This window comes from Convolutriloba macropyga, chromosome 7 (genome assembly GCF_964194025.1).
Source record: "Convolutriloba macropyga chromosome 7, txConMacr16.3, whole genome shotgun sequence".
NCBI classification, from domain to species: Eukaryota; Metazoa; Xenacoelomorpha; order Acoela; family Convolutidae; genus Convolutriloba; species Convolutriloba macropyga.
Window position 1 is genome coordinate 70,651,326 of NC_134474.1, and position 25,119 is coordinate 70,676,444.

The window sequence follows — 25,119 nt, forward strand, 5'->3', positions numbered from 1 at the left end:
CGAATCAAGTCCCTGCATTCAACAAAAATTTGTAACCAAAATTGTTGGAACTAGGCTAATATTTTCAGCAATTTTTAGAAGAATCTTAGGAGAAAACCTAGATATTTACTAAATACTAAACATTGAAGATGTCAGAGACATCAAAGATCTCGAATATTTAAAATAGCCGGCAAACTGTTGGAAAATAGCTGCCGTTGACGACCTTGACGCACAAGAGGGTTGAAACAGAAAAAAAGTGGTTCTAATTCGGTGTGTATGGTGTGCAGTTTTAGTTAGATTCTAATATTACATTTAATTCAGCTGTGAAATGTGACCTATGTAAAATGAAAAACGCGATCAATAAGTGAAGCGAAAAAGAAAAGACAGCAGGACACGTCCTCAATTACAATAAAAAGAATTGAACTGACTAATGACCTCACATGTAACATTTATACAGCAACAATGGGCTTTATTGATGGCAATCAATAAAGCCCATGACCCTATGTACGCAATAATGAACACAAAAAAGTAAAAACACGTAGAAAATTTTCCACGATTTGCGTTTAATCATTAAAAAAACTTTTTGAAAACGATTCTTCGCATCTTTAGAAGAAGTACACAATACGACAATGTTGGAATCAAAGACCGACAAAGAAACCAAAGAAGCAGAAAATAAAGAAATTGACAACAGAGAATATCTTTGAAAGGTCAATTGCGTCGAAGTAAGAGAACCTCATTAGTACATCCCAAACACCTTCACCACCGCACATTATTAAACTTTAACTTTTCAAATCATAGAATACCTTGTTATAATGGCTGAAAGAGGTAATAGAACTAAAAATTAAGGCAAGATTAAAGGTTACTTAAAAAACTCGAAAAAAAACGGCAATTCAGTCAATGAAGACGCTAGCAAAAAACTACGCCACAAGAAGGCCAATAAGAACTGTTACTTTTGAGACTTAGTGACAAGAAGAGAAGAACATCAAATCATCTTTAAATCCTCTACAGCAAACCATGAGACCTGTTATGAGATTAAGTGATAACAGAGCAATAATTACAACAAAGACTAGCAGAATTCAAAAACTCGACAAAATTTTTTTGTTAATGAACGCCTGTAAATCATAGACCAAAATATAAACTGAAGCAAATAATTTGATTAGCTTAAGCATCCTTAATAACAAATGCGACCTTTCATTACATTAAGGCGATTAACGAATAGGACAACAAAGTAAACAAAAACTCAAAAATTCGAATTGCTCTCAAACGACCGGCGATCGGTTGGCTTCGTCAGCAGCTAGCCACGCTTTATGACCTCAGGACGCTACCTTTTATCCCGTTTCTGAAGACGACACTCAAAAGGGTAACACGAAAAATCGGTCAAGCGAAAAATTGCATGAAGAGACAAACAGGATTAATATATTTGCTACAAATTGCTTTTGAGAGCAATTAACAATGATTTCCTAAAAAGTGCCTGTTAGATCATTTATGATGGAAAACATTTCTACTATAACTCATTGCTAATGAGGATCAGAGATGAAGCCATTACGCCACATATCAGCAGCCTAAGTGCGGCATCAAAAAAAATAGAGAGAGAGTGAGAGAGTTAAAACATGAACGAGAAAGGGAAGGAAAGGATCCCTAACCGAAAGAGAAAGAGAGATAGGAATATCTTCCATGATTGGATTCGACTCTGCAACATCTAGTTTTCCAGCCTTGTTAATAATTAAATCATATAAAAAAACTGAAAAAAGGCACAATTAAAAAAGTTCAAACCCAATTTTTGTCTTGAAAGTTCTGTAAAGTAATCCATCTCCGAGACTTTTGTTGGCCAGTAATGGTCGTTAAACTCAGAAAAGGACAAAAGGTATTTAAAAACTGCAAATTTTAACAAAATCTTGCTAAATTCCAAGTCATTAATATCTTAAGAACAATTTCATTGTCTTAAGATACTATCCGGTTTCCCTGTTTCAAGCCTGAAGTAGTTTCACAGGCCCATAAAGACCCATACACTTGGAACCTAAAAATTTTCCAAAAATTTGAAAAGTTTAAAATTTATCCAAAAATTACTAAAACTGGAGTCATTAAAATGTTGATCACCATTCCATTAACTCTAGAAACTATGCAGCAGCTTATTATCGAACCTTGGAGGAGGTCCCAGGGCCTCTGGTGTCGGAAAAAAATCAAAAACATGAAAAAATGCAAATATTGTAAAAAATTGCTTAAATTCGTGATATTAAAATCTTGAAGAACATTGCATTACATCCATTAACTATGCAGAAACACATTATCAAACCCTAGAGGAAGTTCCCTGGCCCTTGAGGCCAGACAAACCTAAAAAAAATGAAAAAAAATTTCAAAAAACTTGACAAAAATTGCAAAGTAGTTCAAATTTGCGTTTTTAGCAAGCAGTTGTTCGTCAGCATCTAGCCACTTGTTAAGGGTGCACCGGGGGCTGAAGGGGGGTGGGAACACTGGGGTTGGAGGCAACAGCGCGGTGGGGTGGGTGGGGCAATAGTGGGTAGGGGGGTCAACAATGGGGGTGTCTTCAACCTAAGAACCGCCCTTCACACCATAAGTACAAGTAAAAGTCTCCAAAACAGTTTGAGCTGAAACAGAGGCGAAAGGCTCTAAGATCACTTAATGCCCGCTGGGCGCTACCGGTTTATCCTGTTTTTGAGGACGAAAAGTCAAAAGCGTCAGACGAAAAATCGGTCACGCGAAAAATCGCATAAAAAAAGACCGACAGGACTAATATTATAATTGCTACAAACTTCGTTTGAGAGCAATTAACAAGTACTGTTAAAGTCATCAAAAAGCATTAGCTGTCCCTTTGATAAATTGTAAATAGACAAAAATGGAACACAGATGAATCAGATTAAGAGCACTCAAGAGAAAAACTCAAAAAAAGAAGTCAAATTGCCGGAAAAAAAGTCAAAAAGAAGTCAAATTGCCTTGTTCAAATAGCTTTTATCATTCCACTAAAAAAGCTCAAAATTGAATCTGCAAGTTCAATACTTGCTTCCAATGATCAAAAACGCTTCCACGCGTACATTTACCAATTGATATAGTTGACAAAAGCCAATTTGGTTGACAAACTGGTTGAAAAAGACGTATTTAACTGCTTCGAAAAAGCCAAACCTGAAAAAATTGGCTCGCTTACAGCAAATATCATACCTACTTTTCTTGCTTATCTTTCGAAAACCACTTCATCGACAAAAGAAAATCAAAGTTTTAACACGTGCGGCATTGACTTACATTGTTCCAAAACAACTCGACCGACTTTATAAAAAACGATCACCACAACTCCTCTTCGAGTCGTAAAAAAGACAGCGCCCCAATACAATTCAAATTCTTCGAATTGTAAAAAAAAGGAGAGCACCTTAACAATAGCGTTGAGAGGCTGGCGGCGGGTATTAATGAGATAAACGCAATCAACTAAAGTCAGACTAATTCCTGTAAAACGAATGATGAAGGTTGGTCTCATTAGTACAATGCCTAAGCTTAGTGATCAACCTGAAATTGCTCTTCTCACCATAAACTTAATTCTTATCGTCAGTTTGGGTTAACAGCCTACTAAGAGAATACTGTACTTCTACGAAAACTCACGCAGCTATTTAAGCTCTCGTGCTTTACGTTTTTCTTTTGATGAGAAACGATCAATCGACTTTCAACTGTTTCAAAAGCATCACTTGACTAGGCTTCTTTAAAGCCAATCGCTGACCTGTCTGATCTGAACGATGAATTTGTGTTGAGTTATTAACATGTCCTTAAATTCTGAAAACCACCTTGGTTCAATTTAAGCGACAAATTTTTCCAAGAGGAATTCATAACTGGTTTTTATCAGTGAAAAAAGGAATAAGACAAGGATGTCAACTGAAATATAAGCAAAAATATAGAGACAAATTTGATAGTATAGCAGCACCGTATCAAAGCAGAAGATTCAAAGAACAATGTCTCATTAATCACAATCTAAAAGCACAATTCAATTTATTAATATTTACATCAAGAAAAACCTGCAATATTTTAGAAATACCTGCAATCAAATCAGAACACTGAACGAAGTTAGTCGCTCTTGATTGTAAACATTCGAAACTGTTAGTGTAACAATTAAAGCACGAATTCTTGAATCTCAAGTTCTGAAAGGACGGTGTCGCTCTTTTTAGACTATTTAAGGGGTCAACTTCAGATAAATGCACAGCTATTTAACACAATTTCTTTGGCGGCATCGGTTCAAATAAAATTTAAACACGCAGCTGATATGCAGTTAGGCACTCAAATAAGACTCTGTTTTCAATATATAACATACAATGGTATTCAACTATATTCCTCAAAATTTTACAGGAAACATCATAACTTGTATTGACACAATTACATTAAGTTGAACGAATTGCTCTTGAACGACGGGCGGGGCACCATTTACTTGAAACCTGCTTCAACCGGGGTGGCGTTGGGGGTTGGCAGTAGTCCGGCTGGATGCAATTAGATGAATTGAGACCATTACTAAGATTTGATGTGGGAAAAAAAACTCAATTTTGGTGCACTTTTGAATAAACTTTTAATGGTAAACATTTCAATGGAACAAACTTTTTCAAACATTTTGTCGGTCAAGCAAAAATTTCGCAAAACAAACACACACGTTTACAATAGTTACTTCAAACTTCGTTCGAGAGCAATTTTAAAACTACTTAAAACATCGCAATTTTGCTCTAAGGGTCAGAGGAATTTTAATAATCTGAGCCAAATACAGCTGTGAAATAAATTTATCAGCACAATGCTGTTGTCATCAGCAAGCCACGGTGCATTGAAATTTTTATAAGAGTAACCGATTTTTCCAAAAATTCACTCTGCAGGCGATCAAAATTACTTCATTTGAGCTTGTATCAAAAGCAGACGGACATTAAGTGGGGAAAAATCAGGTTATCGACAGCTGAGAGATCAGAATGAAAGTCAATACTGTGTTGGTAGGATCGTATACTATCAACTATTAGACCCGACACCTTTTCGGTACGCATATTACCACAAGTTAAATGGCGTCACAGGAGAAGGAAGCTTTTTGGATCACAGCAAAAAAAACTTAATGGTCATACTGAATCAAGGTCATTCGCGTCGATGAGTCTTGCCAAACAGGATTCGACCGGCGAATGCTTTTTTTGATGAAATATTAGAACAAAACATGATGCTTTAGTCTGGGGAATAAGTAGAGTGAGAGTCCAGATGCTAGATGGGATATTAACAACTGTTCAAACGGGATGACATACACAACTCATCTGACAACTTCAATTTGACATCATCCATAAATTAAGTCGATACAACGATAGCCCTTATTGCCTCTCCTAATGATACAGTGTGACCACATAAAATTATATCCGGCAAAAATTTGCGTGGCCAAAACACCACTTGTCCTCAAGTTACTCTCAGTCTATTACGTCACATTATTGATTAATTTTCTATAGTTCCATCGTGTTTTTACACGTCCAACGCGAATAAATTGCTATTGCAAATTAAACTCTCCCATTAACTGGCTTTCACCACAAATTGAGATCTACAGGCTCTGGAGAGTGGGGCTCGGCCCATACTACAGTCCAGGGGCCATTATCTGGTATCACAGCTACTACCCTGTCATTTTCAGAATCGAAACGTGGTCGTCTTCGATCTGGCAACGTGTCGTTATTATTCACGTCGCCACCAACATTCTCTCTATCGTGATCCACCCATACAGTGGCTCCTTCCACCACAGGGGTCAGTTGGTCAAAGAAATGAGGAAAGTCAAATTGTGGCGAAGTTCGTTCCGCGAAGTCGATACCTGGAACAAGACAAAAATGGAACATTGAGTAAAGGAATTCACATTTATTTTAACGAAAACAAAAAACAGGATGTCAAATTTTGTTTAATTATAATAAATTTGAAACAAAGAACGGCGAAAGTTCTCCAGAAGTCACAACTCCAAACAATTATTGTAAATGATTGTTAATATGTGATCCATAACAGACTTAGCTCCTGGTGGGCAGAACGATACACACCATGATGACGGGGAAGGGGAAACAAAACGAAGAACAAATGAAAATTCTTTCAGCATTTCAATATTCTCAAGCGGCTGCGTCAATTATTCTCGGGATGCTTTTGATACCGTACCTATTTAATCAATTACTACTCATACGACTCACTGAACGACAAAAAAAACATAGCCGGCAGATTGCCGGAAAATAGCCGCCGTTGACGCGCTTGATGCACATCGGGGTTGAAACAGAAAAAGAAAAAAGAAGAGATTGTTTGTTCATGTTTTTTTCGTGTTCATATTTCAGCTTCTAAACTGAAAGCTAATAAGCTTTATACCAATGTCAACTAGCAATTACTCTAATGAACTTTCATAACCTAATTCTCAATGACTTAATGACGGGGCTTTATCGGTTTATCCCGTCTCTTTTGATTTTGCTCTTTTGACTTGGGCAATATTCAGCACATTGCGTAATTCAATGCAAGAAAGAATTTAAAATCCATGCAGTTGAAAAGGTGAGTGAAGCAAGTCAGTGAGTGAAGCAAGTCAGTGAATTGGAAAAACCATTTCCAAAAAATCAAATAAAATTTTTAAAAAAAATGAAAATCCATGTCAAAATGCCGCATCTGAACAAAAACCCACTAGCGAGAGAGCGAATTTTTAAAGTAGAGCGAATCAAACACAGTTTTCTCACTCTACTTTAAAATAAGAGTTAAAAAATTCACGCCGCAAAACCACTTGCTTTTTCGCTCGACTTCCTGTTTCGGCTTGACCAAAATCAATATAACAGCGCCCCAATCAATTCAAATTCTTTGAATTGTAAAAAAGGAGAGCCCCCAAACAATAGAAATTGAGGTGCTGACAGCGGCTATTAACAAAGGCAAAATAAAAGATCAGGTAAAAACAAATTTGTTCAATTATTTTGGTGAAGATTGGCGAACCAGACATCCAAGAGCCTCTTTTCTGTTTAACAAGTAACGACCCCTTATACAAAGTTTTCAACAAGCCCTTAAACAAAATAATTTACCATTAACATAGCTGTCAAATTGTCGGAAAACAGCTGTCGTTGACCCGCTTGACGCACATTGGGATATAAACAGAAACAATAGAGTAAATGACAGAATTTTTCTGTGTCAATATTTTTGATCTGGTGAGCAATTTCTGCGTATTCGGTTAGATTCTAAAACTACACTTAATTCAGCTCTTAAACAAACAGATCGCTATTAAGCATAATACTAATGCCAGCTAGCAATCGCTTTCATGAACTTCGATAACCTAATGCACGACCGGGCTTTATATGCTTATCCTGCTTCTTTTTTTGCTTTTGACTTTTACCGTATTCACTACATTGCGTTATTCAATGCGTGAAAGAACCTAAAATATAAAATCCGCTCAGTTAAAACAGTGAGTGATGTTAGTCAGAAGTCAAGCGTGAAAATCGTGAATGAAAAACGTAGAATGATGATAATGTAGAACGAAAAACATGATCAAAAGGTAAAGCGAATTAAAAAAAACATAGCAGGACAAGTCTTGACGTACAATTCAAAGAATTTTCATTGACTAAACAAAAAACTAGACCTAGAACTGACAGTCAATTTGGGAAACCATTCTTTTTAAAAATCAGATGAGAAAAACTTTTTTAAAAAAGCAGAAAATCAAGTCAAAATGGCACATGTGCGCAAAAAGGCCACTAGCGAGAAGGGAACATTTGGTTCAAACAAAAATCTAGGCCTAGAATGAACTACGTATGGATTACGTACGTTGATCCATACGTACGTTGAGCGCACTAAGTACGTTGATGCGCAAAAATTGATTTTTTTTGCAAATAATTTTTGTGCTCTTTTTAAGCTAGATACACGACGAAAAACCACTTCATTCGAAATTTTTTCTTTGCTTTTTCAAGTTTGTTTATCGAAATCACCTGAACAACTGTTTGAACGTGTGGCGCAGACGTTTACATCCTGTTTACCAGACACTTAACCTAAATAATAGCCGTTTGAGTAGCTGCCGGCGGATTTAAAAATTATTTTGCTCGTGACACTAACTACTAAAATAAAAGACTAGCATCAAGCGAACTGATATCAAACGATCGACGAGCGGTCATCGTTGGTAACTTCCAGTTTTTTCGAGGGCAACTAAACCAAAAATCATCTTATCTTTCTAGCACTGTTTCTATGTAGAATAAAAAAAAAGTTTAGAAATTTTCAGGAAACTTTTAGCAAATTTTCATCAACTTAACAACCCGCTTTTATAGCGTTTTAACCCGTCATTTTAACTGTCACTCAATTCGATTTATAGACTTCCAGAAGTAAAGAAAAATCATTTGATATCTGTCTATAATTTTCTAATTTTCCGTGAATTTTTTGGAGGAGTGACAAATATTAGACTGGCTTTGTATGTGTGAGGCTTTCATTAAGCTCCTAGTATTTACATTTTTAATTTTGATTGTAGGTCACCCTCCTTTCGAGATCGTTTCAAATATTTTTATGAATTTGTTTATCATTAGATTTGAAATATCGGGCGTGATTTAGTACAGCCGTAGAGATAGCCAGAAAGGAGTAGCCTGAAGATGCGAACATCTGTCTTTGAAGTTAGAGAACACAGGTGTTTTCTAGTTTTAGTTCACGCGATGCCTTTGACTGCTGCTTCCAGTGTTTTTCTCGATTCACGATCTGCTAATTAGACACAAAAAAAATTAGTAGTGCCTTGTAGCCATGAGCATTTAATTAGATTCCCAATTTGGGAAAAAATTTTAGCTAAGCTTCTTTGTATAGTTTTTCTGTTGATTTGCCCGACTGGCATTCATGGCAGTGGGGATGGGATATAAGGCAAAAACTCGATTATGCGAACACACTTTTTGTAGCCATTAGGCGAAAATTTTGAACTAAAGTTTTGTGGACATTAGGCGAACAGCAATTAAAACACTTAAGGATGATACTTCGAAATCCACTTGACGCTATAAAATGCTCAAGTGTTCCTAACAAATGTACTTACACAAAAACTAGTAAATAAAGCACATTTAAAACGTATCCTTCTTTTACAAATTATTTTTGCCCCTCGGTAACATTCCGGCAAAATTATTTAGCAAAAAAACGGAGGAAAGAGCCAAAAACAATCAAAAATTTTCATTTCTTTATTCTAAATAGTTAAAAGTTATCGGAAGTAAAAAAAATCGAGAAAACTGGTGCCATAAATGGACATAAAATGAAGGGCTACAAATGTTCAAAATTAGAAAAAAAATTAAGACCGTTTTTGTAAGCTAGTATCATGTAGACATTTGTTAGGGACACTTGAGCACTCTATGGCGTCAAGTGGATTTTGAAATACCCCCATAAGTGGTTTAGTTGTTATTCGCCTAATGTCCACAAAACTTTAGTTCTTGTTCCAGATTTTCGCCCAATGGTTGCAAAAAAAATGAGTTCACCTAATCAAGTTCTCGCCTTATATCCAACGCCGCAATGAGAGGTCCTAAATCTGATTTGAAATGAGAACATTATTTTATTGTAATCAATGGTGTCATTTATAGTCACTCTATTTGAATACTACAAAGCATTTTTTAAAATATAAATATTCACTCTAATTTGTCTGCAATTGTTTTTCATTTTATTTTTTACCGATCGCATTGTCATTTTCTTTGGTTTTACTGAAAATTCTTAAAAATCCAGACGCCCATTGTCCTGCCAGTGGTTCTAAAATTTTTTAGGAAAAACAAATCCGGGCTGCTGAATTTTTTGGTTTCCTGTACAAAACAAACAATTTTGATTACAGATCTATTATTAAATAACAGGTCTCAGGTGTACCTTAAAAAGGTAGATCAATGTCTCTTTGAACGCTCTTTTATGCACAATGGTCTCAACAAAGTTGATACATTTTTTCGAACTTTTTTGAATGCTCCAAAATCTTGCTATGTTTGTTACTTTGTACCATAATATTTTCACAAGCGTGTTTGTATACTTTGTACGACTAGATAATCTTTTCTGGTACACCACACAAAAAATAGCTTTTCAAAAAGTTTGAAGCCGCTAATCTTCAAAAGCCAAACTGAAATGGCTATATTGGTCCTCATTTCTCTTCGGCGCAGTTATAATTATGTTTTTCTAATGAATTGGGAACCACAAGCGCTCTAAAAGAAGAGTTTTATGTTTTATTAAATTTTTGTTAGGTTAATTCCGTTTACTAATAAAACTCTGTTAGACAAATCACTCAACCAGACAAATATGTGAATTTTTTACTTCTTTGAAACGTAATTAAAGACTTGCTCAGCTATGTCATTGTACTCTTTAAACGGATCATTTTTTTCGTTTCACCAACCTTTGCCACTTTTTCATCGTTTTGCTAGAGATAATTTTGACTTCTACACTCTAGATCACAACTTCATTTTATCTATTACGCAATTAAAAAGACGTTGCAGAGAAAACAGTGGAAAAAAATAAATTACCTTTTCTGGCGGATAATTGACCAACTACTTTTAAAAAAATTGATACGCAAAATTGCCTCAGTGTACAGTCATGTTGCAGTCGTAAAAGAAACATCTCATTGAATTATTTAGTTTGGTCTGAAATAAATTGCTGAAATCAGGATGAGGTCAAAATTTTGCATCCGTTGTTTTTTTCATTATTTTTGGTTTTGTTTCCGATCGAGATAAATAAAAGAATTAGAATTAAATGAAACTTCTACAGCCATGTTTTTAACAACTTAATTCAGGCGAAAACAGACAATTTCAAAAACCATTAGTTTCTGATCAGAGGCAATCAAACTGACCCGTGAGTTGTTAAAAATCTTAATAATCTTAAAAATCTTAAATAAAAGTTATAGACAAAAACAGAACAAACCGATGCAGAAAAATACCGTAACACACAAAGAAAATGAAACTTCAATAAATAAAGTTGGTATTCTATTAGCACACTTTTGATGAATTTGCTTAAACATTTAGACGCAAGTACTCAGGCATTTATTGTTTCTCTGAACACTAGAAAGACTATTCACTGCAGCTTATTACAAAACATGAGAAAACATTTGGCAATTTGTCAGCAGCTTTCTAAAACATTAATCAGCGCTAGTACCAACATTTCGGCAATACCATTTAAGATAGTGATAAGAAGCATTATGCATTTTCTTGAACGCTCCTAACTCTTGCTGTTTGTTACTTTGTACCATAATATTTTCACAAGCGTGTTTGTATACTTTGACGACTAGATAATCTTTTCTGGTACACCACACAAAAAATGGCTTTTCAAAAACTTTGAAGCCGCTAATTTTCAAAAGCCAAACTGAAATGGCTATATTGGTCCTCATTTCTCTTCGGCGCAGTTATAATTATGTTTTTCTAATGAATTGGGAACCACCAGCGCTCTAAAAGAAGAGTTTTAAGTTTTATTAAATTTTTGTTAGGTTAATTCCGTTTACTAATAAAACTCTGTTAACCAAATCACTCAACCAGACAAATATGTGAATTTTTTACTTCTTTGAAACGTAATTAAAGACTTGCTCAGCTATGTCTTTGTACTCTTTAAACGGATCATTTTTTCGTTTCAACAACCTTTGCCACTTTTTCATCGTTTTGCTAGAGAAAATTTTGACTTCTACACTCTAGATCACAACTTAATTTTATCTTTTGCTTTAATTAGTTTGGTCTAAAACAAATTGCTGCAATCAGGATGAGGTCAAAATTTTGCATCCGTTGTTTTTTTCATTATTTTTGGTTTTGTTTCCGATCGAGATAAATTAAAGAATTACAATTAAATGAAACTTCTACTGCCATGTTTTTAACAACTTACTCCAGGCGAAAACAGACAATTTCAAAAACAGTTAGTTTCTGATCAGACGCAATCAAACTGACCCGTGAGTTGTTAAAAATCTTAATAATCTTAAAAATCTAAAGTAAAAGTTAGACAAAAACAGAACAAACCGATGGGGCGAAAAACCGTAACAACACACGAAGAAAATGAAATTTCAATAATTAAAGTTGGTATTCTATTAGCACACTTTTGATAAATTTGACTTAACATTTAGACGCAAGTACTCATTAGCTAACAGTTGCCATTTTTGCAGCAGCTTCCTAAAACATTGATTAGCGCTAGCACCAATATTTCTGCAATACCATTTCAGATATAGTGATAAGAACCAGTATGCATTTAATTGCGGTTGTAGGAACCTTCGGTGCCACGTACCACAAAAGCAAGACATCTTGTTTTCCTCTTTCGTTTCACCGATTAGAGAAGTCTTATTTGCAGAATTACCGTCTTTATACCACTTATATACAGTAATTTGAGAAAATTACACAAAATAATAAAATGCCCTGTCGTACTTTTGATCAATTTGCTGTATTATAGTCTCTTTTGTTGCTGCAAAATCAAGTCTCTTCAGATTTCGATCACACAGCATTTGAATTCAAAAAAAATACAGTTTGGAAACTCTTCTTTACAAACTGAACATTGCTTATGCACTTTTACCGTTTTTTGCCAAGAGCGCCAATAATGTTAAAACTCAACAGATTTGACAAAATTCAATATAATTTTGAGAAATATACCCAATAAAAATTACGCAAGGTAAAAGAAACCTAGCCGGACAACAGCGGCCTTTGCTTTCTAAAATCCCATTTCGCATTGAAAGATAGAAATAATTGGAAAAAAATTGACTTATACGAAAAGAATCGGTTTCGTAAATGGACAAACTCCTGTTTTTTAATGAGAGGATACAAGGAATAGTACCAATCCCAATAAACTTTGGGCATGGTAACTAAAATAACTTAGAACACAGTTAAAACACCGCGCATCTCAAGCTGGGCTTTATAGGTTTAGACCGTTTCCATTTTTGACTTAGTTTTTCCATATTGACTATGTTCATTTTAGAGTGCTTTACAGAGCATTAACTGATTGACAACTCGTTCAGCAGGATGAAATGTGTAAAAATAGCCCAGAGAAAGATTTACGAAAAATATTGAACAAAGGTTAAGTGAAATAAATATTCGTTTGACGCAGTAAACGAACATAGCCGGAGAATTCAAGAAACAAATCTAACAGTCGCCTTAGCTGAAAATCTAGCCCCTGACAAAACAAGTAATTTGGGTCAAGCAAAAAACACGAAAACAAGCTGACAAATTTTTGCGAAACAATGTTTTAGAACAAACGTAAATAGAAAAAACAGACGGTGAAACAAAATAACCAAGAGCATCACAATAAAGCTATGCTCAGCTTACAGCTTCGGTGCTAAAAACAATGGGCTGCACAAAAAACGCCAAAATCACTTGAAAATCGACAAACAAAATGAAACACCTCTACATAAGCTAAACACTTGTTTATAAAGAAACTATCAAATTATCAACTTTAACAAACTTTATCAATATTTATCAGAGAAAACTAAAACGCTTTCAAAGCTGCCTTAAATAGTATTGCCAGAACAGTTTCAAAAAAATTCATCACAAAATCTAAACATACCCGGCAGATTGCCGGAAAATAGCCGCCGTTGATTCCAATAAGCATGATTGGGATTGAAAGAATAGAAGTTATTGAAAAAAATTTTTGTACAAAAACATTTTTTAAGTCCAATTTATTTTGATGGCATTTCGTAGTTGAACATAACGTACTTCTGTCTCTTAGAGAGAGGCTACAGGGGCTACTATCAATACCAATAAGCATAAGAGATGATAACTAAGACTTATAGGAACGACGTTCAAATAGCGGGCATCTAAAATTGGGCTTTATGGGTTTATCCCTTTTCTACTTCTGACTTCAATTTTTTATACGGACTCTATTCATTTTGAATTGCTTTGCTGAGCAACTGATGTTCAAAATCACTTTTGGCAGAATGAGCGGCAAAATGAGGTAAAGCGAAACATTTTTTTATTCGACGAAGTAAAAAAGGAGCTTTATAATAGCCGGTTGAGAAGATGAGGGCGGCTATTAATTAAAACAGCTTAAAAAAGCCAAATGTGCACCAAAAGTGTGTTCCTTCAGATAAACTATTTGCGCTCCGCTCTTGAAATTCGTTCACTAGTCAAACCACTACAGACATTAGCACAAATGAAACTTCAGTTTTCGAAATTCGCTCAAAAATTATTGATTAAAAGATTAAGTCGCAATAGCCGTCTGAGACGAAGGCAGCTATAAAGCACTCTGATAACCTGATCGAAAAAGTTCAACGTCTATACTCATTATAATCAAAATTGATCTGATATGCATGTAAAACTGAAAAATTGTCTGAATCTCGTGAGATTTGATTTTCTTTCCAAGCCGTACTTACTAATTGTTAAGCAGTTTTGAAATCATTAACAGAAAAGTTAACAAAAATTAAAATAATTTAAAAAATAATGAAATGTTTCCATTTTCATTTTTTTCAAACTACAAACTCAAATTATTTTTTTAATTTTTGCATCAAATTCCATTATGGACTACTTACCTCTCAATTTGTGTTTTTTCAATTGAATTGCTAGAAAACTAGGCTAGAAGTCAAAACTCTTCATTGTTTTTCATGTTTTAAACCTTGACGGCAAAAATACCAACAAAATTTGTGTTGGGTCGAGCGAATGTAGAACAAAAAATCATTAAAACTCTACAAAACATTTTATAGCCGCAAAAGTCTAATGCCAAAAATATATTTGACAACTGTCAAGTCAATTGCTTTCAAATGACAGTCTTCGGACTGCTTAATCGTAGGTACTGCCTTACTTGGCAAGAACAGTAGATAGAAAAATAAAATGAAGGAGGCAAGTGCGGTTAAAATACAACAAAATGACCTTTAAAACATAAAATTCAGTCGACTCATCGACGGGAGAAGTATCCTCGACCTTTACCAACTTAAATTTCTTTATTTCATGACGATAGGTCAAATTACTCACACAAAACCAATCACGCGTAGAATCGCATTGAGAAAATTATTACCGTCGAAAAAACTGTCACCAATTTTGTTCAAGCGCAAGTAATCAAAATTTAGCATTTTAGAGAACCTGATAAACGTGAAATTAAACTGAAGTTTTAACAAGTGTATTTAAATGGTAACGTCGGTCCAATAGAAATATGCCAATATAAACGCCGAGACAAATATGTGGATTTTTTACTTCTTTGAAACGTAATTAAAGACTTGCTCAGCTATGTCTTTGTACTCTTTAAACGGCTCATTTTTTTGTTTCACCAACCTTTGCCACTTTTTCATCGTTTTGATAGAGATAATTTTGACTTCTACACTCTAGATCACAACTTCATTTTATCTATTAGGCAATTAAAAAGACGTTGCAGAGAAAACAGTGGAAAAAAATTAAATTACCTTTTCTGGCGGATAATTGACCAACTACTTTTAAAAAAATTGATACGAATTGCCTCAGTGTACAGTCATGTTGCAGTCGTAAAAGAAACATCTCATTGCTTTAATTAGTTTGGTCTGAAATAAATTGCTGCAATCAGGATGAGGTCAAAATTTTAAATCCGTTGTTTTTTCATTATTTTTGGTTTTGTTTCCGATCGAGATAAATAAAAGAATTACAATTAAATGAAACTTCTACGGCCACGTTTTTAACAACTTACTTCAGGCGAAAACAGACAATTTTAAAAACAGTTAGTTTCTGATCAGACGCAATCAAACTGACCCGTGAGTTGTTAAAAATCTTAATAATCTTAAAAATCTAAAGTAAAAGTTATAGACAAAAACAGAACAAACCGATGGAGCGAAAAACCGTAACAACACACAAAGAAAATGAAATTTCAATAATTAAAGTTGGTATTCTATTAGCACACTTTTGATAAATTTGACTTAACATTTAGACGCAAGTACTCATTAGCTAACATTTGCCATTTTTGCAGCGGCTTCCTAAAACATTGATTAGCGCCAGCACCAACATTTCTGCAATACCATTTCAGATATAGTGATAAGAAGCATTATGAATTTAATTACGGATGTGGGAACCTTCGGTGCCACGTACCACAAAAGCGAGAGTTCTTGTTTTTCTCTTTCGTTTCACCGATTAGAGAAGTCTTATTTGCAGAATTACTGTCTTTATACCACTTATATACAGTAATTTGAGAAAATTACACAAAATAATAAAATGCCCTGTCGTACTTTTGATCAATTTGCTGTATTATAGTCTCTTTTGTTGCTGCAAAATCAAGTTTCTTCAGATTTCGATCACACAGCATTTGAATTGAAAAAAAAATACAGTTTGGAAACTCTTCTTTACAAACTGAACATTGCTTATGCACTTTTACCGTTTTTTGCCAAGAGCGCCAATAATGTTAAGAAAACTCAACAAAACTCAAAATTCAATATAGTTTTGAGAAATTACTACCCAAGAAAAATTACGCAAGGTAAAATAAACCTAGCCGGACAACAGCGGCCTTCGCTTTCTAAAATCCCATTCCGCATTGAAAGATAGAAATAATTGGAAAAAAATTGACTTATACGAAAAGAATTGGTTTCGTAAATGGACAAACTCCTGTTTCTTAATGAGAGGATACGAGGAATAGTACCAATCCCAATAAACTTTGGGCATGGTAACTTAAATTAATTAGAGCACAAGTAAAACACCGCGCATCTCAAGCTGGGCATTATAGGTTTAGACCGTTTCCATTTTTGACATGGTTTTTCCATATTGACTATGTTCATTTTAGAGTGCTTTACAGAGCATTAACTGACTAACAACTCTTTCAGCAGGATGAGATGAGTAAAATTAGCCCAGTAAAAGATTTACGAAAAATATTGAACAAAGGTTAAGTGAAATAAATATTCATTTGACGGAGTAAACGAACATAGCCGGAGAATTCAAGAAACGAATCTAACAGTCGCCTTAGCTAAAAATCTAGCCCCTGACAAAACAAGTAATTTGGGTCAAGCAAAAAACACGAAAACAAGCTGACAAATTGAAGCGAAACAATGTTTTAGAACAAACGTAAATAGAAAAAACAGACGGTGAAACAAAATAACCAAGAGCATCACAATAAAGCTACGCTCAGCTTTCAACTTCGCTGCTATAAACAATGGGCTGCACAAAAAAGGCCAAAATCACTTGAAAATCGACAAACAAATTGAAACACCTCTACATAAGCTAAACACTTGTTTATAAAGAAACTATCAAATTATCAACTTTAACAAACTTTATCAATATTTATCAGAGAAAACTAAAACGCTTACAAAGCTGCCTTAAATAGTATTGCCAGAACAGTTTCAAAAAAATTCATCACAAAATCTAAACATACACGGCAGATTGCCGGAAAATAGCCGCCGTTGATTCCAATAAGCATGATTGGGATTGAAAGAATAGAAGTTATTGAAAAAAATTTTTGTACAAAAACATTTTTTAAGTCCGATTTATTTTGATGGCATTTCGTAGTTGAACATAACGTACTTCTGTCTCTTAGAGAGAGGCTACAGGGGCTACTATCAATACCAATAAGCATAAGAGATGATAACTAAGACTTATAGGAACGACGTTCAAATAGCGGGCATCTAAAATTGGGCTTTATGGGTTTATCCCTTTTCTACTTCTGACTTCAATTTTTTATACTGACTCTGTTCATTTTGAATTGCTTTGCTGAGCAACTGATGTTCAAAATCACTTTTAGCAGAATGAGACAAGTCAAAAAGATATCACGCAAAATGTTGAAAAAGCGGCAAAATGAGGTAAAGCGAAACAATTCTTTATTCGACGAAGTAAAAAACATAGCAGGACAAGTCCTGACGTACAATTCAAAGAATTTTCATTGACTAAACAGAAAAACTAGACCTAGAATGGACTATGAGTGGATTGAGAAAACCATTTTTTCAAAAATCAGATAAAAAAAATAACAAAAAAAAACAGAAAATCAATGTCAAAATGCCGCATGTGAACAAAAAAAAACCACTAGCGAGAATGAAAATTTAATTCAAACAAAAAACTAGGCCTAGAATGAGCTGTGAATGGACTGGCAAAACCATTTAGAACAAAATCCGATCCAAAAAACCGAAAAAAACAGTAAAAATCAGAGTGAAATTGCCGCATGTGAACAAAAAACCACTAGCGAGAAAGCGAATTTTTGTTCAAACACCGTTATCTCACTCTACTTAAAATTTAGAGCGAAAAAATGTCACGCCGCAAAACCACTCGCTTTTTTGCTCCACTTCCTGTTTCGGGGTGACCAAAATCACTACTCCAATTTGACTTCAAAAATCATGAAAATGTGTGAACAGATCTTAAAAAAAGACAGCGCCCCAATACAATTCAAATTCTTTGAATTGTAAAAAGGAGCGCTATAATAGCCGGCTGAGAAGATGAGGGCGTCTATTAATTAAAACGGCTTAAAAAGCCAAATGTGCACCAAAAGTGTGTTCCTTCAGATAAACTATCTGCCCTCCGCTCTCGAAAATTATTCACTAGTCAAACCATTAGACTTTAGCACAGATGAAACTTTAGTTTTCAAAATCCACTCAAAAATTAATGATTAAAAGATTAAGTCGCAATAGCCGGCTGAGACCAAGGCAGCTATTAAGCACTCTGATAACCTGATCGACAAAGTTCAACGTCTATTCTCAATAGAATCAAAATTGATCTGATATGCATGTAAAACTGAAAATTTTCTGAATCTCGTGAAATTTGATTTTCTTTCCAAGCCGAACTTACTATTTGTTAAGCGGTTTTGAAATCATTAACAGAAAAATTAACAGAGATTAAAATATTGTAAAAAATAAGGAAACGTTTCCATTTTTTTTTTCAAACTACAAATTCAAGTTATTTTTTTGAAGTTTTGCTTCTGATTCCATTATGGTTTATTTACATCTCAATTTGTGTTTTTTCAATTGAATTGCTAGGAAAATAGGCTAGAAGTCAAAACTCTTCATTGTTTTTCATGTTTTTAACCTTGACGGCAAAAATACCAACAAAATTTGGTTTGGGTCGAGCGAATGTAGACAAAAATCATTAAAACTCTACAAACAATTTTAGAGCCGCAAAAGTCTAATGCCAAAAATATTTTTGACAACTGTCAAGTCAATTGCTTTCAAATGAGTCTTCGGACTGCTTAATCGTAGGTACTGCCTTACTTGGCAAGAGCAATAAATAGAAAAATAAAATGGAGGCAAGTGTGGTTAAAATACAACAAAATGACCTTTAAAACAAAATTCAGTCGACTCATCGACGGGAGAAGTATCCTCAACCCTCACCAACTTAAATTTCTTTATTTCATGACGATAGGTCAAATTACTCACACAAAACCAGTCACGCGTAGAATGGCATTGAGAAAATTATTACCGTCGAAAAATCTGTCATCAATTTTGTTCAAGTGCAAGTATTCAAAATTTAGCATTTTAGAGAACCTGATAAACGTGAAACTAAACTGGAGCTTTAACAAGTGTATTTAAATGGTAACGTCAACAAAATTTAAGACTATTTAAGGCATCATTAAAACTATTAAACAAACTAGAAAAATAATTTAGAAGCCAATTAACTCAAAAGCAAATCGGGCCAATAGAAAAATGCCAATATAAATTGAAGTCCCCGTGAAAGAATTGAACGATGATGTATTCGCAACTACTTACGCGAAGCTCAAAAATACAACACAACAAACACAGTTGAAGCTCACAAGGGAGACAAAAAAGGAAACGTCAGAAACAAGCCAACGCGGATGTATTTAAAAATTAGAAGTATACCTGGCAGATTGCCAGAAAATAGCCGCAATAGCTTCTTAGACCTGAAGTTGAAAAAAAGCAGAAAGACAGACCAGAAAAATTCATCTTTTCATTAAAGGCTGATGTTATATTTTGATTAAAAATCGGTAAAGTTTTTGCTGCCTCTATTAGCTGCTCTCAAATAACCTTCATTTAGAGTGACACACACCCATTTGACCTTATCTCTTTGAATTAAAGTAAAAGTCAATTTCGACGTGACGAAGTCATTTTTGAGAGTGAGGTAAGTCAAGTGTGACGAGAAATTTAATCACGGGAATGAACAAAAAAACTCGCTCCAATAAGCGCAAAAAATGACGTCATGCACGCACTTCAGTTGAAATTGCATGAACGAATGAACAAAAAGCAGATTTGAAGTGGTTGTGACATCATATGGTCGAAAAAAAAAAAATCTTGAAGAAAAAAACCAAAAGAAGGCCAAAAATAGCCCCAGCTATCGCTGTGCGGCTAATACAAACAATTCCAAGATTAGTAAGAACAGACCTGTACAAGAAAAGGTAAACATTAATTACTTTAGGTAAAAAACTTCAAGACCCAAAAATGGCAATTTCAAGAGCAAAAACAAAGAGAGTGGGGGTTGAGAAGGGGGGGTCGATCTACGCACCGCCCCTCACTCAATAAATGTATGTCTTCTATAGAGTTTCGGGGACTCGAATACTTAGAAACGAGTGAGCCGTAGAGCTCCAGGAGAAAGGTTTATCCCGTTTTAAAGGATGAAGTCGAATTCTCACACAAAAAAAACGTTCAGACGAAAAGTCGGCAGTACGAAAGAACGCGTAAAAAGTCCAGCAGATTTAATATAATTGCCAGAAATTCCGTTGATGAACATTTATGAAAATAATGGTTCTAAAATTATTGGTGTCAATATCTTCCCATAGCTGTTTTCAAAAACCTGCAAAAGCAAACTTATTTGCAAACTTGCGTGTCATCGCCTAATTGAGCAAAGACAAAACATTCCAAAAATCAATCAATCGTTAATCAATCAAACAGCACAGCGAAAATGGACAATTACTTTCCAAGAAAATAATATCACAAAAATATATCCACGAAACCATCACAATAAGGTCCGGTATTGGAGTCTCAAAATACAGTAAAATATAAGACTAAAAAATAATAAAACAAACCTTGATGTCTAATTTGATTAGAATGATTCATCCCATTTGAACCAAATCAAACTAACTGAAGTCAATTTGAGAGAGTTACACTCATTTTATTCAGTGAGGTACGTCATGTGAGACCAAAAATTTAATCTCTCACTCGAACAAAAAACTTGCTTCAAAAAACTGACCTCAAGCGAGCAAGTCGATTGAAAAACTGCTAAATTAACGAATGAACATAAACTGATTTCAAGTGAGCGTGATGTATGGTCATTACAAATCTAGACGACAAAAAAAACCAAAAAAATTCAGGGAGCGAATAGAAGCGTCAAAACTCGATCAAACTACTACGGCAAGAAACATGTATGAAAATACCCAAAGAAACCATACTTTTGTCCAAAGAAACGCCTCTCAGTTTTGCCACAGCAATCTAGGGTTTGATATCTAACAAAACCAGAAATCACATACATATGCAGAACTTAATCTTTACAAAAACATACACGACAGATTGCAAAAACTAACCATCGTTGATTCCTACAACCCCACTTGGGAATGAAAAAATTCTTCAAAAATATTCTCTAAGTGCAAAAAATTTTGATGTCATTTTGTAGGTAGGCATACTCATATTTCCTAATGAGGGCATACAGGGTCTAGCAGCTATTCCATTACGCATTAGAGATAGTAACAAATACGAAGAACGCCATTAAAGTAGCGGAATTCTGAAACTGGGCTGATCCCGTTTCTCTTGATTTCACATTTTTATGAGTCCGTTCATTTTTAGATGGCTTTGTTGAGCAACTGCTGTTTAAAAAAGCTTTGAGCAGACAGAGCAAAGAATAATACTAGCCCAGAAAAGTCAAAAAGAAATCACGCGAAAATCTAGCCCCTGACAAATTGAGTAATATAGGTCAAGCTAAAAAACAAGAAGCTGAAAAATTTTTGACAATGTTTTATAACAAACGTAAATAGAAAAAACATCAGACGGCGAAAGAAAATAACCAAGCGCATAATAAAATAGCTACGCTCAGCTTACAGCATCGCAGCTATAAACAATGGACTGCACAAAAAATGCCAAAATCACTGAAAATCGACAAACAAATTGAAACACTTCTACATAAGCTAAACACTTGTTCATGAAGAAACTATCAAAGTATCAACTTTACCAAACTTCATCAAAATTTATCAGAGAAAACTAAAACGCTTTCAAAGCTGCCTTAAATAGTATTGCTAGAACAGTTTCAAAAAAATTATCAAAAACTAAATAAAACAGCTTAAAAAAGCCAAATGTGCACCAAAAGTGTGTTCCTTCAGATAAACTTTTTGCGCTCCGCTCTCGAAAATTATTCACTAGTCAAACCATTAGACTTTAGCACAGATGAAACATAAGTTTTCAAAATCCACTCAAAAATTAATGATTAAAAGATTAAGTCGCAATAGCCGGCTGAGACCAAGGCAGTTATTAAGCACTCTGATAACCTGATCGACAAAGTTCAACGTCTATTCTCATTAGAATCAAAATTGATCTGATATGCATGTAAAACTGAAAAAATGTCTGAATCTCGTGAGTTTTGATTTTCTTTCCAAGCCGTACTTACTATTTGTTAAGCGGTTTTGAAATCATTAACAGAAAAAATAACAAACATTAAAATATTGTAAAAAAAATGAAAAGTTTCCATTTTTTTCACACTACAAACTCAAATTATTTTTTCTTAAGTTTTGCTTCTTTTTCCATTATGGTTTATTTACCTTTCAATTTGAGTTTTTTCAATTGAAATGCTAGAAAACTAGGCTAGAAGTCAAAACTCTTCATTGTTTTTCATGTTTTTAACCTTGACGGCAAAAATACCAACAAAATTTGGTTTGGGTCGAGCGAATTTAGAAAAAAAATCAAAATTCTACCAACAATTTTATAGCCGCAAAAGTCTATTGCCAAAAATATATTTGACAACTGTCTAGTCAATTGCTTTCAAATGACAGTCTTCGTACTGCTTAATCGTAGCTACTGTCTTACTTGGCAAGAGCAATAAGAAGAAAAATAAAATGAAGGAGGCAAGTGCGGTTAAAATACAACAATACTCCCCTCCGACGGGAGAAGTATCCTCGACCTTTATCAACTTAAATTTTTTTTATGACGATAGGTCAAATTACCCTCACAAAACCAATCACGCGTAGAATCGCATTGAGAAAATTATTACCGTCGAAATAACTGTCACCAATTTTGTTCAAGTGCAAATAAACAAAATTTAGCATTTTAGAGAACCTGATAAACGTGAAATTAAACTGAAGCTTTAACAAGTGTATTTAAATGGTAACGTCAACAAAGTTTAAGACTATTTCAGGCATCATTAAAACTATTAAACAAAATCAAAAAATAACTTAGAAGCCAATTAACTCAAAATTAACTCGAAAGCAAATCGAGCCAAAAGAAAAATGCCAATATAAATTGAAGCCCCCCCTAAAAAATTGGACGATGATGTATTCGCAACTACTTAAGCGAAGCTCAAAAATACAACACAACAAACACAGTTGAAGCTCCAAAGGGAGACAAAAAAGGAAACGTCAGAAACAAGCCAACGCGGATGTCTTTAAAAAATAAAAACATACCTGGCAGATTGCCAGAAAATAGCCGCAATAGCTTCGTAAATCTGAAGTCTCAACAAAGCAGAAAAAGACAGACCAGAAAAATTTTTATTTTCATTAAAGGCTGATGTTACATTTTGATTGAGAATCGGTAAAGTTTTTGCTGCCTCTATTAGCTGCTCTCAAATAACCTTTATTTAGACCCTTTATTTACACACACCCATTTGACCTTATCTCTTAGAATTAAAGCTAAAAGTCAATTTCGACGTGACGAAGTCATTTTTGAGAGTGAGGTAAGTCAAGTGTGACGAGAAATTTAATCACGGGATTGATCAAAAAAACCTAGCTCCAATAAGCGCAAAAAATGACGTCACGCACGCACTTCAGTTCAAATTGCATGAACGAATGAACAAAAAGCAGATTTGGAGTGGTTGTGACATCATATGGTTGTAACAAAAATCTTGACGAAGAAATAAAAAGCAAGAGAAGGCCGAAAATAGCCCCAACTATCGCTGCGCGGCTATTACAAACAATTCCAAGATTAGTAAGAACGGACCTGTACAAGAAAAAGTACACCTTAGGTTAAAAAACTTCAAGACCCAAAATTAGCAATTTCATGTGCAAAAACAAATAAGAGAGTGGGGGTTGAGAAGGAGGGGGTCGATCTACCCACCGCCCCTCACTCAATAAATGTATGTCTTCTATACAGTTTCGGGGACTCGAATACTTAGAAAAGAGTGAGCCGTAGAGCTCCGGGAGAAATGTTTATCACGTTTTTAAGGATGAAAAGTCGAATTGTCACACGAAAAAACGTTCAGACGAAAAATGGCAGTACGAAAGAATGCGTAAAAAGACCAGCAGATTTAATATATTTGCCAGAAATTCCGTTAATGAACATTTATGAAAATAATGGTCCAAAATTAATGGTGTCAGTATCTTCCCATAGATTGTTTCAAAAATCTGCAAAAGCAAACTTGTTTGCAAACTTGCGTGTCATCGCTTAATTGAGCGAAGACAAAATAATCAAACAGCACAGCGAAAATGGACAATTACTTTCCAAGAAAATAATATCACGAAAATAATATCCACGAGACAATCACAAAAAGATCTGGAATAGTGGTCAATGGATATTACAAAAAAGCAAAGCAAAGAGTTTTCAAAAAATGCAATTTGATCGTAAAAGCAAAATCAACTTCCAGTCTGCTTGCTTTGGCAGAAAAAGAAGATTGAAAACAGCTTCACGGCAATTTCATTATTGAAAAGCACTTCCTCAAACCAGTAGAAAACTAATACAGGAAAACACTTGTAGCTGATAAGCGTCAATGGATCAAAATAAACAAGCTAACTGGCAGATTGCCACAAAATAGCAGCGATGGATTTGTATTGGAGTCTCAAAATACAGTAAAAGATAAGACTAAAAAAGAATAAAACAAACCTTGATGTCTAATTTGATTAGAATGATGCATCCCATTTGACCCAAATCAAACCAACTGAAGTCAATTTGAGAGAGTTACACTCATTTTAATCAGTGAGGTACGTCATGAGTGACCAAAGATTTAATCTCTCGCTCGAACAAAAAACTTGCTTCAAAAAACTGACGTCAAGCGAGCAAGGCGATTGAAAAACTGCTAAGAAGCGTCAAAACTCGAACAAACTATTACGGCAAGAAACCTGTATTAAAATACCCAAAAAAAACATAATTTTGTCCAAAAGAAACGCCTCTCAGTTTCGCCACAGCAATCTAGGGTTTGATATCTAACAAAACCGGAAATCACATACATATGCAGAACTTAATGTTCAGAAAAACATACACGACAGATTGCA

The 25,119-nt window shown here is 34.5% G+C and overlaps 1 protein-coding gene across 1 annotated transcript in view; it reads right to left on the minus strand.

Annotated features, from left to right (window-relative positions):
- Positions 1-4,601: 4,601 nt before the first annotated feature.
- Positions 4,602-25,119, minus strand: part of LOC142343293 (uncharacterized) — a 36,143-nt gene continuing 15,625 nt past the window's right edge. The window contains exon 4 of the mRNA XM_075395101.1: positions 4,602-5,782. Coding sequence (XP_075251216.1) covers positions 5,505-5,782 — 278 coding nt within the window. The 3' untranslated portion in view covers positions 4,602-5,504. The remainder of the gene's footprint in view (positions 5,783-25,119) is intronic.